The 15,173-nt window shown below is 32.3% G+C and overlaps 1 protein-coding gene across 3 annotated transcripts in view; it reads right to left on the bottom strand.

Annotated features, from left to right (window-relative positions):
• Positions 1 to 14,675, bottom strand: part of LOC129224384 (ankyrin repeat domain-containing protein 16-like) — a 60,510-nt gene extending 45,835 nt beyond the window's left edge. For all 3 annotated transcript variants that reach the window (XR_008580686.1, XM_054858826.1, XM_054858827.1), the window contains exons 1-4: positions 14,347 to 14,675; positions 10,779 to 10,934; positions 5,978 to 6,100; positions 796 to 893 (exon numbers count right to left, since the gene is read on the bottom strand). Coding sequence is in view for 2 of the 3 variants with exons in the window: in XM_054858826.1 (XP_054714801.1) it covers positions 796 to 893; positions 5,978 to 6,100; positions 10,779 to 10,934; positions 14,347 to 14,531 (562 nt within the window). In the remaining variant the exon portion in view is untranslated. The remainder of the gene's footprint in view (positions 1 to 795; positions 894 to 5,977; positions 6,101 to 10,778; positions 10,935 to 14,346) is intronic.
• Positions 14,676 to 15,173: the final 498 nt, after the last annotated feature.

Genomic DNA, 15,173 nt, shown 5'->3' with positions numbered 1-15,173 from the left:
GTGAATTCCTTATAACCAAAATCATAATACATAGCAGTGTATACTCTAAAAAAACACTTAAATATTTATTAAATCAGCCAAGAGCTGCGCGGAGAGCTTTGCAATGGTCTCACATAGTGGGTGGCAACTTCTGACTACCCTCCTGACTAAGTTAATGGCTAATAATGCTTTCCTGCAGTTTTATCTTGGTAGAGGGTTTCTTAGATGCAGTTTTATTTCCATTTTATGCCAACAAATGTACATACAGGACTATTATTGGTCCAATCCCAAACTTTAAGGCCAGGTCTTTTCATGTAGGATTGATTACATCTGACAGGAGGAAATTGGAGGAATTTACTTTCCCATTATCCATTGCCCTTTGGAGATTAAAAGTTGTAAATTAAGCAACAAGATCATTAATAAATAAGTTGGATGGATTGTATGTATCAAAAAGCAAAAGTGCACGTTAGAACACAAATATCCATTAAATAAGACTAGATCAGCTATATTTTTAGCTTCAATTAAACTGGATTCATTTAAATAAATTTCATTATGTTGAAGAATTTTGTGTTGACTCCGAAACAATGTTTATTTTACAAACTCCTCCCCTCCCCATACTAATTAGGTTTTCACAGATAAAGAATCAGATAAAATTTTAGGACATGAAATACTGTACTAACATTACTGATATACTTTCACTGTACTGGACACCATATGATCTCAAAAATAAAAACGCATTCCACTACACTTGAATTAAACATCTACACATGTAAACTGATTTAAATATATTACCTAAAGCATAAATTTCAGACTTACATGCTGTGTGTAAGGGTGTCCTTCCATTATTACTTCTTGTTTTCCACAAGTTAGGGTTTTTCAGCAACAGGTTTTTAATTACATCAATGTGGCCTTCTCTAAAAAATGAAAAAGAAAATGTATTTGTAATTAGTATTTGATAAATAATTATAGTTTGCAAAGGAGTATTTATGCTAATAGTATACAGTTTCCCTGGTGCCAGGTTGCCCAGGTGACGAAAAAAAACCTTGGTTCTTTCGATGCGACAGAAATAAATTATATAATTAATATAATTTCTAATCTAACATATTTTTACTTTTCTCTTCTAAATTAAAAGCAAAGTGATGATTTAAAAAAAAAAAAACGTATGAACATGAACAACTGTAAATTTTTCAAACAAAAACCTTTTCCAACTTCCTTCAGAAGAACCTGTCGTTAACATATAATGTATGTGTGAACTAATGAAAAGAGTTTTAAACATTATTACTTTGAGATGCAATATAGAATAGGGAAGTTGCAACCTATTAAATGCTCATATTTTGACTATTGGATATTGTTAATTGACCTTCAAAACTAAAAAATTCACCATCGCCGAATTTTAAACACTGTGATTGATTTTTAATGAATTTTTAAAAATCCACGCTCAAAAGTGCACTTTTCTGAAACGTCACGAGCTTACGTCACAGGGCACTAATGAGCAGCCTTCCACCGAAGATCCCTTGTTTTCGCTACGGACATCTTGAACGAGCTGATATTTTTATTTTTTAGAAATTCAATAATCCTTTGGACACACTATGGAGGCCGGATTTGTTAAAGCACAATCTAATAATCTTCCTCAAGTAACATCAATGATGGTATTCGAATATTTTCGAGAGGATGAGAGGTTTAATGTTCCAGAAACGCGAGGAGTTAAATGCGAGGAGGTAAGCCTTACGTTTTGTCTTTGAAGCCAACTGCACGTCCTTCAACTTCTCCCACGGCGGAAGAGCGCATGACGTCACTTCCTGTGCCATTTGACGTCACATTGCTTGAACTTTAAAAATTAATTTAAAAAAAACTACTTATCGTATTGCAAAAATTTTTTCACCTATGATGTTCATACATGTTACTCTATCATATTAAATAAAATTGAGAAATCGAAAACTTCCCTATTGACTAACTTAGCCACTTAGTCACCAATAACGTTCAGAAAGTTGACGATTTACAAAAAAAAAAAAAAAAAAACAGAATGGTGCTCATCTGAATAAAGCTATAGTATAAGATATGTAATACCTTTCAAAGAATTCTAAACAGAACAAGAAAAACTTACTTCTTTGAAGTTTAAGATTAATTTTTTTTATTATTGTCTGAGATTTCAAAATAAATGAAGTTTTAAAATATTTCAAGGTAAGAATTATTCTTTAGTTTTCAATTTTTGAGTTATTTTTCTTTTAAATTGTTTAATAAAAAATAAGAGGGAAAAATGCATAGACCAACCACTCACACTTAAAATTTCTTAAAAAGAGATAAACTGCCCTACAGCCAGTGCTAAGGCAAAAATACTTGAAATACACTGCCAGCTCAGTCAATTCCAGCCGAGGGCTGCAGTTTCGTGCTCATTAATACTCATCAGACCGGCATAGGAAGTGACTGAGCTGGAAGTGAAAAACCTCTTAAGGAAGTCAAGAGTGCCAAACAAACTGGTAGCTAATATAGAATTAGCACTGACCAGACGAGAGACCAAAGCAATGGTTCAGTTCAACTTGAAGATTGAAGGCAAGGCATGGTAAATTCAGTAAGTTACCGCCCTATAGCCAGGGCTAAGGCAGAAGTACATGAAATACACCACCAGCTCAGTAAATTCCAGTTGAGGGCTGCAGTTTCATGCTTATTAGCACTCATCAGCCCGGCATAGGAAGTAACTGAGCTGGAGGAGGAAAACCTCTTAAGGAAGCCAAGGGTGCCAAACAAACTGGTAGCTAATATAGAATTAGCACTGACCAGACGAGTGACCGAAGCAATAGTTCGGTTCAACTCAAAGATGGAAGGCAAGGCATAGTAAATTCCATAAGGTGTATTTCATGTATTTCTGCCTTAGCACTGGCTATAGGGTGGTGGTTTACTAAATTTACCATGAGGCCCAAAAGGGTGAGGCTTTGAAGAACCCTTCAGGTCTTCAAAGTCCAAACTCTTTAGGGGTTTGAGGAGCAGTATTAACAGAAAAACTTAAAATAATAATAATAATACACTTAAGTTTAAAACATTAAAAATATTTCTTGGAGAGTTATTGAGATGTTATGAAATAAACTTGTTTTCACATTTGTGACAATTCTATGACAACAATGCATCATATGATATAAAAAATGGATAACTGAATAAAATTATAAAAAATATTTATTAAAACAAAATATTTCATACAATTTTTAGAAAGTAGAAACTCAAAATATTATCTAGGAATCTCAGAGAATCTTAAATAGTAAAAATAAATATTTCATGTCAGGGGCAGCATACTGTATGATAAAAAGAGTCAAACACTTCAAACATTCTGTATGAGCCCAAAAACATTTAATATATTAGAACTTGCTTTTTAGGTTCAGTTTTATAGAAATTTAGCAAAAACCTGTTACTGTTCATCATTTAATATTTCAGGTAAGTAATAAAGCAACAAACCCTAACTTTAGGGTTCACAAGATAAATTTCAATTTCTACTGAAGCTAACAATTATTACCCTGTAAAATTTCATCAAAGTAGAGAAACAACTAATGAGCAGACTAACAGCATTTAGCAAAAATAGCAAAAAATATTGCATGAGGGAAAAAAGGATGCTATTTACACATAATTTAGTGAATTGGAAAGCCAGCCAATGGTGTTATAGATCACAGAGCAGTTCGGTAAATCAATGGTCAGATAATGTTGAAAAAAAGCTCTTTTACGTGTTCTAAAAACAAGAGACTGAAGTAAAGATGTAAAATTATGTGGATCGCCTTGTAAAAGATACAAAAATGCACCCAATAAATGTTTTGCATAGTTCTGTGAAACACAAAAAGTCCGTAGAAATGCATTGCGGTGACCTCTAAACCTGTAAATCTGTTACTGAGGAATGAGTGGCAGCATTAAATCTTTCACCAGGAGATACTAATGCTATAAAAACTCATGGATGGAGTCAAGAAATAAATACTCATTTGGATAGATATGTCTAATGATTTATTTAAAATTAAGCTGATGCTGAACATGTGTTTATGGTAACCTTGTGCTTCTCATTTAACCTACTTTTTTTCATTTTCTGGGTTTAAAATGTTCTTCATTGTTTGTAATTCTGATTGCACATTAGTTTTAGCAGTCAAAACATAAGTCTCGTACAGTTTTCATTATGGAACTTATGAATGTATTCATTGGGGTTTATCTACAATCTACAGTAAATCTACTAAAACTGAACATCATGTTATTTCAACAAAAATATTATTTGACTGCTTTTAAAAATTAGAAAGATGGAGGGCCCAGTATGGCCACTCTAGTGGTTTGTTGTTCAATAAATCAAATAATAACTAAATATTATGCAGCTTTCTGACTTTTCATAATATGATCCAAGCTTATTTAATTCTTTAGTCATTAGCCTCATAGTAGTGAAAATATTAAACAGTGGTGCAAATATTCTTACAGATGGGAGAGGACACAGTTGTTTCTAACAAACTTGACAGTATGAACAGAGAAATTATTAATTTCTACTACTCCGTGTAGCATGAAAAAATGCTATTCAGCTAGTTTCACCTTTATTCCTCTTTTCGCAGACGGCTGGAACTCCAAATGTAATGTAAACATTACCGAATGCTGACTGACCAAACGATAGTCATTGTTCTGCAAAGCAGAGCAATAACTACTTAACTAACTACTACTAACTTTACAGTTCAACATGTAGAAATAACATCATTGATCATTATTATGCACTCAGTTTTTATTTAGTCAAAAGAGAAGATGTGGTTGCTGGTCATGTGGATTCACTCAGGAAGACAATTAAAATGAATTCGCTCAAAAAATGACCACAGTGGCTCCTTCAATGCTTAAAGACATGCAACATTTTTTAGTCTTTTTAATGTTAATATAACTTCAGCAATATATTTCCTGTCATTTACCTTTCTAATAGGTGTACAAATATAACCTATAGGGTAAGGTCACCAGAGACAAGGGTCCCGTAACAGACAGTCATAAGTTTGTATTTAAATAATAAGCATTTTAGGCGGGTAAAACTGATGTTGCTGTGGTCCACGAATATGGGACAGTCATCTAGTGTTGTCAGAAAGAATTTTATGAGCCAGGTATTTACAAGGCAGTGGTGGAAAGTTATGAGCAGCCACCGTGAGGTCAGCTGGAATTTCATGTTCATTTGAATTCAATAAGGCTTTATTTCTAAAATTAAAGAAGTTTTCCACATTTTAAAGCAATACAAACACATTTGCACATTTAAACAAAAAGGAATTTTGTCTATTACTCATCCTTTCCTCATTCTGTCAGCTACTGGGTATCATCAGACTTTTTTGGTGTCAGTTACTGGGGGGGGGGGGGGGGGTCGAACTCATTTTCGAAATTGAGCAAATAAAATTAGAATTAACTACTTCAGAGGATCCAGAAGTAGCCAAATGTTAGATGAGATGTTGTTGCATGAGAGAAAATAGTTTAAAAAGTCTAAATGCCTTAAAAGGCTCAGAAAATTGAGTTAACCTGAGAGAGATCTCTTAAGCATGTCTGTGACTGGCACAGTTACCCTATTTAATTCAAAATAAAAGAATATATATCACTCTTTCCATTCTTAACAATTAGCTTAATGCAATTAATATTGTCCTGAATCACACTGAAAGCAAGTACTCAGTTGGCCGAATCGCTAAAGTGCTGGACTGCTGATAAAAAAATTTAATTCGGGCCTCAAGTTCCACTTTTGATTCATTCCTCTTATATTCCTTGCTTTCTCTAAGTATGTAGAAAATTCCTAAATTTGTAAATGACCTTAATCTGCATTGTTTTAGAATATTCTTCAGTTCTGTATAAAAAGACTTTCTTGAGCTGAGAGTTGGCGACTGCGGTCTTGGAGCCTAATCGCTTGCTTGTTTGGAATGACATTATGATTTTCCTGCTTCATTGAGAATCATTCATATTTTGCAACAACTTCATTAAAATTAAATTTTGCACAACTTCATACACATACTATCAGATACATAATCTCACAACATACCTAGATGCAATATGAAATGCTGTCCATCCATCTTTATTTTTTAATAATAGATTAGCTCCATTCTCAACCAAAACTTTTACAACATCTGCATTGTTTTTAGTGCAGGCAAGCATCAATGGAGTCCTGAAAATACAAAGTGAAAGTGATATATATCACTTTAAGAAGTAACAAGCGATAAAAAAAACTTTATATTATGATCCTTTTAACAAAATATAAACAGGAAAATTAAATAATAAAAAATTTGTAAAGGAAACTTTCACGCACTAAAAGAAAAATTAATAGAAATAAGTAGTAATGTACGGTATTTATTGCACATGATATATTTTGGCAACAAAGGTTAAATGATAGAAATTATTTTCAAAAAAATGTGAGCATTGTTTCAAAATGTCTGACAAAAAAAATTCCGAGACTTTTTGTACCAGAGCAATCAGTGGGACACTTTTGACACATTGCCAGCTTTTGACATTAATGAAATCGAATCGGCTGATGAACAAAAGACTAATAGTTCAATGATAACAAGCAAGCTTGGCAGCTAGAAAAGCAGTATTTGAAAGTTTAAAATTTAGAGACATGTAACATCAGGAAGATAAAAGATATAGAATGGTTTACAAATTCGACTATGCAAGCAATCTGACTAAAGTGGATTGGTAAAAAGTGAAATTCATTGACATATTCAAGATTAAATAATCAATTCATCCAGTATTTCCCAAAGTAGGTGCTGCAGCACCCTGGGCTGCCTCACGGAGAGATTAGACATGCTGTAAATTTTCAATGTATGCAATCTTTTTTGCCAAAGAAAAAAAAAGTGCAATGGATACGCATCAAACACTCCACCCAGTTTTAGACAACTTACTTCAATAAAAAATAACAAAGAAGGGTGCATTGTTTCTCTATATGAAGTGCCTTAAAAAGATCTTTTGCAATAAACAAAAATGGAGTGGAAACCCTGTTACTGCATACTTTCCAAATCTTCCAGGGATGGGTTTTTGACGAAACATGTCAAAAACTAGAGGAAACTGTCAAATACTAACATTATCCTCATATATATAGTAAAACCTGTGTAAGTTGACCACTTGCGGTGCATTACTTTACTGGTCAACTTAAACAGGTGGTCAACTTACAGAGGTTGATTTATATGATAAGGGCTAATTCCGTGCCTGAAAAAAGCGGTCAACTTAGACAGGTGGTCAACTTACAAGGGTGGTCAACTTTACAGGTTTTACTGTAGTAGCAAATGATTGAGTAACACACGTGTTTCAAAAATGAAACTCGTGCCATGGCATGATAATTTGATGACATGTTTCGGTAATGCTTAACATGCAGGGAAAGGCTTTATTGTGACAAGGCTGAACTCTATCCGGTCATTTAACTGTTTTACTGTTAAGACTGTGTCATTTCAGGGGAATGAAGAAATGAAAAAATGGTCAACAATGAACGCTACCTACTAAAGTTTAGGGTTAATTCACTGGAGTTAGGGTTACAATTTCAACTATCAGAATATCACCAAATAGGCAATGGCTTCGTTCAAACGTAGAAGCAATTTTCTAGTTGTTAAATACATGGGGCATTCTTCAAAAAGTAACTTCTCTGTCACATGGCTTTTACAGTAAAAACTTTAAGGAACAATTCATTTAACAATAATTTTTAATTTCACCAAAAAAAAAATTATTTAAAACTGCCAACATTTTTTTTCAAATAATAATCCTTATTTTAGCATATTTTTGGTTCACAACATGTGAATTCTCACCTCCGTGGCATGTCACACACATTGTGTGACTGTTTATGTTGCTTAATAACTTGTTTAATTAAAAATATATATTTTTTCATTTATTATTCCTTTCATAAGTGTCTCAAATACTAATTGTTTAAGTATATTGAATTTTTTAATATTGTGTCTTGATTTGTTTTAGTAGTACACACAATAAAGTATGTCACACAATAAATTCTCACCTCCGTTACCTAAACACAAAATGCCATTCCTCATTAACACGTAGCAGTGATGACATCAAATTTTATTTTCCATGATACAAGGGAGTCTCCTTGTTTATTTTCAGCCATAGCTGATGTTTGCTCTTGTAATGATTGTACGAATGTAGGCAAGAAAACTAAGATTTAATCAAAACTATTATACTGACTTAACATATGTACAGTAAATCAAAATAACATTGTAAATAAAATTAAAACCCTTCTTGATTTTATAAAAGTTCTGCGACGTGCAGTGTAACACACGAGTGTCCAAAAGCTGTTAAGATACATCAGGTAAGAAGCTGCTCGTTCTCATCAAGCTTAGCTGTTTTATGCTCACAGTATTGCCCTCTGCGGACATCGCATTTGCATATTGGAGCAGACAGTTGAAGCCGTGAGATTTTTGTCAAAAAACAAGGAGATAGATTTTGCTTTAAAAACTTAGTGTGGTTATTCGGACTTCTCACCTCCGTGAACTTGAATTTCAGGGATGTAAATTAATGTAAAAAAAAACATGCTTTCATATGCTTCATATGTGCAGATCGTAGCAACGCAGAAAAAAAAAATCCCTGAAAAATGTATCTATTAGGCCTATGTTAATGGAAAATTCATCACCTCCATGACAGACCTTACCAATGTCATTATTTCTGAGGTGAAAATAAATGATGGAGGGGAAATACATCAATAATAAGCATTCTGCCAAAACTATAAATTGCCAGTATATCCTCAAATTCACTAAATACTATTTTTAACAAACATTTGAAACTACTAATTAAGCTGCATTTCAATTAAGAGAGCTTAATATCATGTTCCCACTAATCATTAAAATAGCTAATTGTTTGCACAATTTAACAAAATTACTACTTTGATATTAAATTGGCCTCAATTTTTAAGTATTAAAAGTTTTTTTCTTTTTTTTTATTTCCGTGAACAAGGCATTTATTTTTTTTTATTTATGAGTAAAATAATTGGAACTTAGCTGGGCCATTATTTATGGTTACTTCTAGTAGGTAACACTTTAATGTAAAAATGAAAAAAAAAAAAAAAAAAAAGGTTTCAAAATTGAAAAATATTTGCGCTCAAAAGTTACGTTTTTTGGAGAATGACCCACATACTTCTTCTTACAAACACATAGGATTTCTTGATACTGAAAAATTATCTAACTATAATTTATAGTACATATCATATCAATCAAGGTGAATAAAAATTTTCCTTAAAATTAATTTGTTATGCTGTACAAATAGTTATGGATGTTGAAACTGTTAGGCCAAATTCTCTTAATGCTGAAAAATTATCGATCTATAATTTATATTACATATCATATCAATCAAGATAAAAATTAAATTAAAATAAGTGATAAATTTTCCTTAAAATTAATTTGTTAATGCTATACAAATATAGTTATGGCTGTTAAAACTGTTAGATCAAATTTTCAAAGCAGTTCAGTTTGAATTTTTGAATTACTAAAACATACTAGTAATTTTTTCAGTCTAAAAATCCTGCTTTGTCAGGATATCTTTTTTTCTTTTGAGTGCAAGTAAAACTAAGCTGATGAACTCAATCATGAATTGTAAATTATTTAAGTTTTTTTGTTCACACTATTTTTTTTTTCCTTTATAATCAACTTTTTCTGTAAACTAAAATAAATATTTTCTGTTTGTAAATGAGCTAATATTTGCTTTGATGCGAACAAATTCATTTATGTTTTAAATAACTTTATTGAAGCTGAATCTGGACCATAAACTAGAAGTTACATCTCAGTTCAGGATGTTTCAGCAAAGGGTTGCTAAACCAACATTTCAACATCAATTGAGAGGATTTTCTCCAGTTTTGATATATCCTCTCCAGTTTTAGAAAGGGACTAAATATAATATGCAAATGTTTAAACTAAAGATGTATATTTCATTTATTTTTTTAACATATTGCTATTTATAATACTTTATTATTTGATTACAATAGTTCTTTTATTTTACAGACCAGTTCTCTCTTATTCTACATATACAAGGAACTTGTTGAATCACAGTAATGTTAGAGATTTTTTATAGCAAATCATTCAAGCCTAAAACAGTCAAAAAACTTGCTTTATTGTATGAAATCAAAATTTATAAAACTAAGGAGTACTTGTTAAGGTAATTTTGTTGCCAATGTTATAGTTTTAGATAGGTTTTGTGCAGAAATTTAAGTTTTTGACTATCATGTCAAAAACTAAGTCGAACAGGGGTTTTTGACATGAGGGTAAAAACTGTGATTAAAACTGGCTAAAACCACAGACTGTCAAAAACGTGCACAAAACATAAATCCAATTCTGTTAATACCTATTCGGGAAGGCAAAGTTTAACCTAGGGCCAAATATAAAAAAAATTTGATAAGTAACTAAATATAGCAACTTTTTGTTATCAGGGAAACAATAAAATTTTGCGATCAGAATTTCATACACCATATACAACAGTGCTCTTCTCCTTCACTTCTCACATACTTTTGCAACCATCAGCTGTTTTCAAGTGGAGTTTTTCAATGAAGGTGAGATCGAGGATCAGGAGCTCTTAGTGACCAACAACGTTATAACTACATATTAGCATGTTAGGGCGAAAAGGGGGGTGGAGACTTTTGTTTGAAATTAACCCAACTCTGGTAGTGTATTTAATCACCTTTCCTAATAATTTTTAACAAATTTAAAAATAATTGTATTTTATTTTTTCATTTTCCCTGTGAGGTTAACTTTCTCATATAGAGGAGCTGTCATTGACGCTAAAAGCTAAACAAAAAATCCCAACCTATTGTAGAATCCAAGGCTCAAGAAATCAAAGCTTGACATAATTACCCCGACTTAACTTACCAATCTGCTCTTTTCAAAGGATCAACAGGAACTTGACACGACAGAAGAAACTGAACAGAATTCAAATGACCGCAATGAGCAGCAATATGTAAAGGGGATTTTCCATCCAGATTTTTCTGAATTAATAAGACCTTGTTTCCGTTTTCATAGATATATCTACAAAAAAGAAACAAATAAAATAATGTGGGCAGCAAAACACAAATGATTACAATAATGCTGTAATCAGTGAAATCCCATTACAACGAATAACAATACAGGAAAATTTCTGTTACAACAAATAAAACGTTTGGTCCCGTTTTAAAACTTATTAAAATAATGTATAAAAGATCTCATTTTTATGAAACAAATTTCTTCAACTTAGCCCTCTATATGGGTGCCCTTGTTTCTTATACAAATAGTTTACATTAAATCTTTACGAAATTTGGCACAGAGGTCCTTTGGTGCTCAGAAATTTATATGGAGCAGTGGTGGGGGGGAGGGGGCAGAAAATCTGTGAAATGGAATGCTTATGCCTATCAATAGCAATGACTAAATATTTGGAATTTAAAAAATACATTAAGATGCCAAAATTTAAAGTTATAAATTTGCTCTTTTCTACTTTTTAAAGGAAATTTCACACTTTTTTTTTTTTAACTTTTATTTAAGCTTGATTGTTGAATATGTGTCACTAGAGACAAAACTTTTTTTTCAAGGTAAACCGTAGCAACGCAACTAGTGATTTATGTATAGCAGGAAAAGCGTTAATTTAGTACCAATATTAGGTGTTATGAAATATATTGAGGGTGTCACCTAAAATTTCAGATAAATAAATAATTTCAGTTCAGTGAGGTTACAACAATTATTATTATTATTACTTTAGGTTTAGTTTTAAAACTACAGTTGACTCCCGCTACAATGCGATCCGACTTACGCGAAATGGCTATAACACAAGGATTTTAGCAGCAACAAATATTAGAGCTAAAGCGAATTTCTCGCTCTCAACACGAAAATATTTGGAAAGGAATCGTGATGCTAAGTTTCGGCTTTGTTATAGACAAACATTAATTCATGAATGTACTTTCATCCTTTCAGCATCGCTGACTGTGCAAGTATCCACACCGCACTATAAACATAGCATTGTTAGTGTGAATGTATCACCACACCTCATATTTTTCATTTATTTATTCTAAATATGAAAGGTGATGAAATATTGTGGCACCTAGGGACGCTGTTTCATCTAAAGTTTGAAGATGAAAACAAAAAGTGAAATTTTGCGACAATTTAAGAAAAGTTGAAGATTTGTGATATGTTTGAACAACTAGAAAGTGTGTCGAAGGCAGTGGCATAGTGGAGGGGCTGAGGGGGCGTTCCGTCCCGGGCGGCACTTTTTTTTGCGGGGGCGACAATTTCACCCTTTTGATTTTTGTGGTACGAATATGATAATAAAATTACTCAAATACAAAACATGTGTTGTTCTTGTGGACATCTCAACATTATATTGTTTATTTTTCGTCTGAAGCTACAGACTGAGGGCAGTGTCACACTTATATTGTGGGAAGAGCAACCGGAAGAGCCTCCCTATCCCTTAACGTCACCAAACAGCCCAAAAGTGCAGTTTTAGGCCTTGAGTCCTGGAACATTTCCAAAGGATAATGCCCACCCCATCCCTTTACATCTCATCTTTTTGCTAATATTGAGTTTTTGAAATTTCAACACCAACAAATTCCTGAGGGCAGTCAAGTTCTGACCCTTCCTTTAACATGGTTAAAGATAGTCTAATATGTGTATTAAGGGCATCAACTTCGAACTTTAAAATCCCCATCTCGTCCAATGTCTCCAAAAATAGCTCAACATAGGATTTTTTAAACTTAAATTTCGTAAAAATTCTAAGGTATGGACCCCAAATGTGCATCCCTAGCGTAAGTCGGGATCCGACTGTATTGCAAAATTAAACATGATGTATGTAATAAAATAACAATAGTCATCTTCATCTAGTCAAAGAATATCAGGCATAGTTTCTTAAAATACAAATGTAATATAATAATAAGATGAACTTTTTTTTTTTGCAAAAGAAGTAAGTACAAAGGAGCATCAAAAATCCGCCATCCTGAAATCCGCCAACATCCAAAATCCGCTTCAATTTTCCCCAAAACTTAATTTTTTAAATAATGAAGATGAAGGAGAGGCAGAATCTAAAAAAAATCTTATCTCGGAGGGTGTGCAGGTAGGAGAATACTACTTGGAATTTTTAAAACAACAAGATATTGTGTCGGAGCAAGAACTCCTAATGCTGTACAACATACAAAAAAGACTTAAGCTTAAACTATCAAAAAATATGAAACAAGCTACAATTTCTGAAATGTTTTCAAAATGTAAATAGCTAATGATTTGTAAACTTGTATATATTAAATAATGTAAATAACTGTAAAAATTATATTTTTATTCCTTGTTGCTTTTATTTTTCCAATTTAAAGGTACAACTCCCACCTATTTCCTTAGTGACCTGAAATCCGCAAAATCAAAATTCCGCACAAAAACTTCTCCTAATTTCTGCGGATTTTTGATGCTCCACTGTACAAATAGATTTTTTTTTTGGTATTTTGATCTCTAGTGATTATAGCAGGGAAAGAACCAAGCCTTTGACTACAGTACATCAATTTTGAATAACAAAATGTAATTCTAATACTTTAGACTTTACAAAAACTTAGTTCTGAAAATAATGTGTTTCTGTTGAGTAGTATTACTAAAATTCAATTATTTATTATATTAACTTGTAATGGTCATCAAAAATTAAAAAGCAATTATTGTCAAGCCCTGTGACATTCTGATACAGTTTTACTGACTGACAGTCAATTAAAGACATTAATTAAATTAGGCTACACATGCAAAGTGACACTGAATTCTAGTTCGTAAAATAATGACATGGAAGTCGAAGCTCATAAAAAAAAAAAATGTGTAATAAGCATAAAAGAAATTGAAACACAAATTTTGTGGTAACAATTCTGCATTAAATTAACAATTACATAAAATTGCGATCCTGAAAATGCCTTTTCAAAAATTGCAATCATAAAAGCAAAATCTCTCCATACACAAGTATGAAAATTGTTCATTTCCAGTTAGTTTTGAAGCATGATCCTTGCATTTAACTTTCATTTTAGAACCTTTTTTCTTCATTAATGCTGCAAAACCATCCCGATTTATCTTTGAACTTCTTGAATTCCCACGTGCCATAAGAAATTAATTTAATTACAGGGGAGAAAGAAGTTCAGTCTCTAATTAAAGTTTTTATCACAAAACTTATTACTATTAATTAAAAACACACACACACACACAAGTCTCAAAAACTGCCAAATTTTAATATGTTTTCAGAAAATTCGATTAGTATTTCACAAAAATAACAAAAAGTGATCCTTGCAAGTAATCTGGAATAATCCCTGCTTCTAGTTTTTATATTTTATGAGTATAAAGAAGCACAAGAGTACTTTTGGAGTACAAAGTTTAAAGGAGCACGGGTGGTGAAGAAAAAAAGACTAAAATTCTTGGTCACCATATCAATATAGGACTGTGATTGATAACAAACGTGCATTACTTGATAATATCTATGCAATTAGTTTGGGCAGCAAGATGCACAATATTGTCACCACTTTTCTCTAAGAAAACTTTATTTAATTTTTCGGAATGTTCGGGATATTTCGAAACAATTTGGTAGAACTTGTTGAAATTTGCAGATTGCACAGCATCAAGAATGGAAATCTTAAAATTATTGAAAATCATTTGATAATTATATCATACAAAAGAAACTGAAACAATTATGAGTTCAGTTGCAATGAATATAGTCAATATTTTACTACGTTGAAATCGGACAAGAAACAACTTTTCGTTTAGCTCACACCTCATTTCTACACTACGACACGCGATGTTTTGTAAACAAACCACTAAATTAGAACGTTACAGTTAAGAAAATCAACTGTTCTCTTTTTACCTGCTCTTTGTGCTACGTTCGCTGCACTCGACCGGTAGCTATTAACTCGGTTGGTCACATGACAGCTAATGAGTCGCAAGGGGCTCAAAAATTTTTGAGCTCTGTTTTAATTCAATTTTATTAATTTTTTCCGTGAATCACACTTGGTTTGAAAATGCTTAAACATAAGAGCCGTTAAAAAAAAGTTTATGCCCTCCCTAGACCATCACCTGCCACGGAAAGAAGGGAAAATTCCTGACAGAAAAAGGAAAGGAAGGAAACAGTCCTGATCGTACCGGAAAACCCGATATAAGACAGCCAAAAGAGGTTTTTTTGTTGGGTAGGATCTATATATTGGAGGGGGGGGGGCAAATCCAAAGATATCCATAAAAATTTTGAGCTTTGTTTTTTTTTTTCAATTTCATTAACTTTTTTCCGAAAATCAAGCTTAGTTT

This window comes from Uloborus diversus, chromosome 6 (genome assembly GCF_026930045.1).
Source record: "Uloborus diversus isolate 005 chromosome 6, Udiv.v.3.1, whole genome shotgun sequence".
Taxonomy (NCBI): domain Eukaryota; kingdom Metazoa; phylum Arthropoda; class Arachnida; order Araneae; family Uloboridae; genus Uloborus; species Uloborus diversus.
Note: the sequence above shows the minus strand (reverse complement) of the source record. Positions and strands in the feature narration are given on the sequence as shown.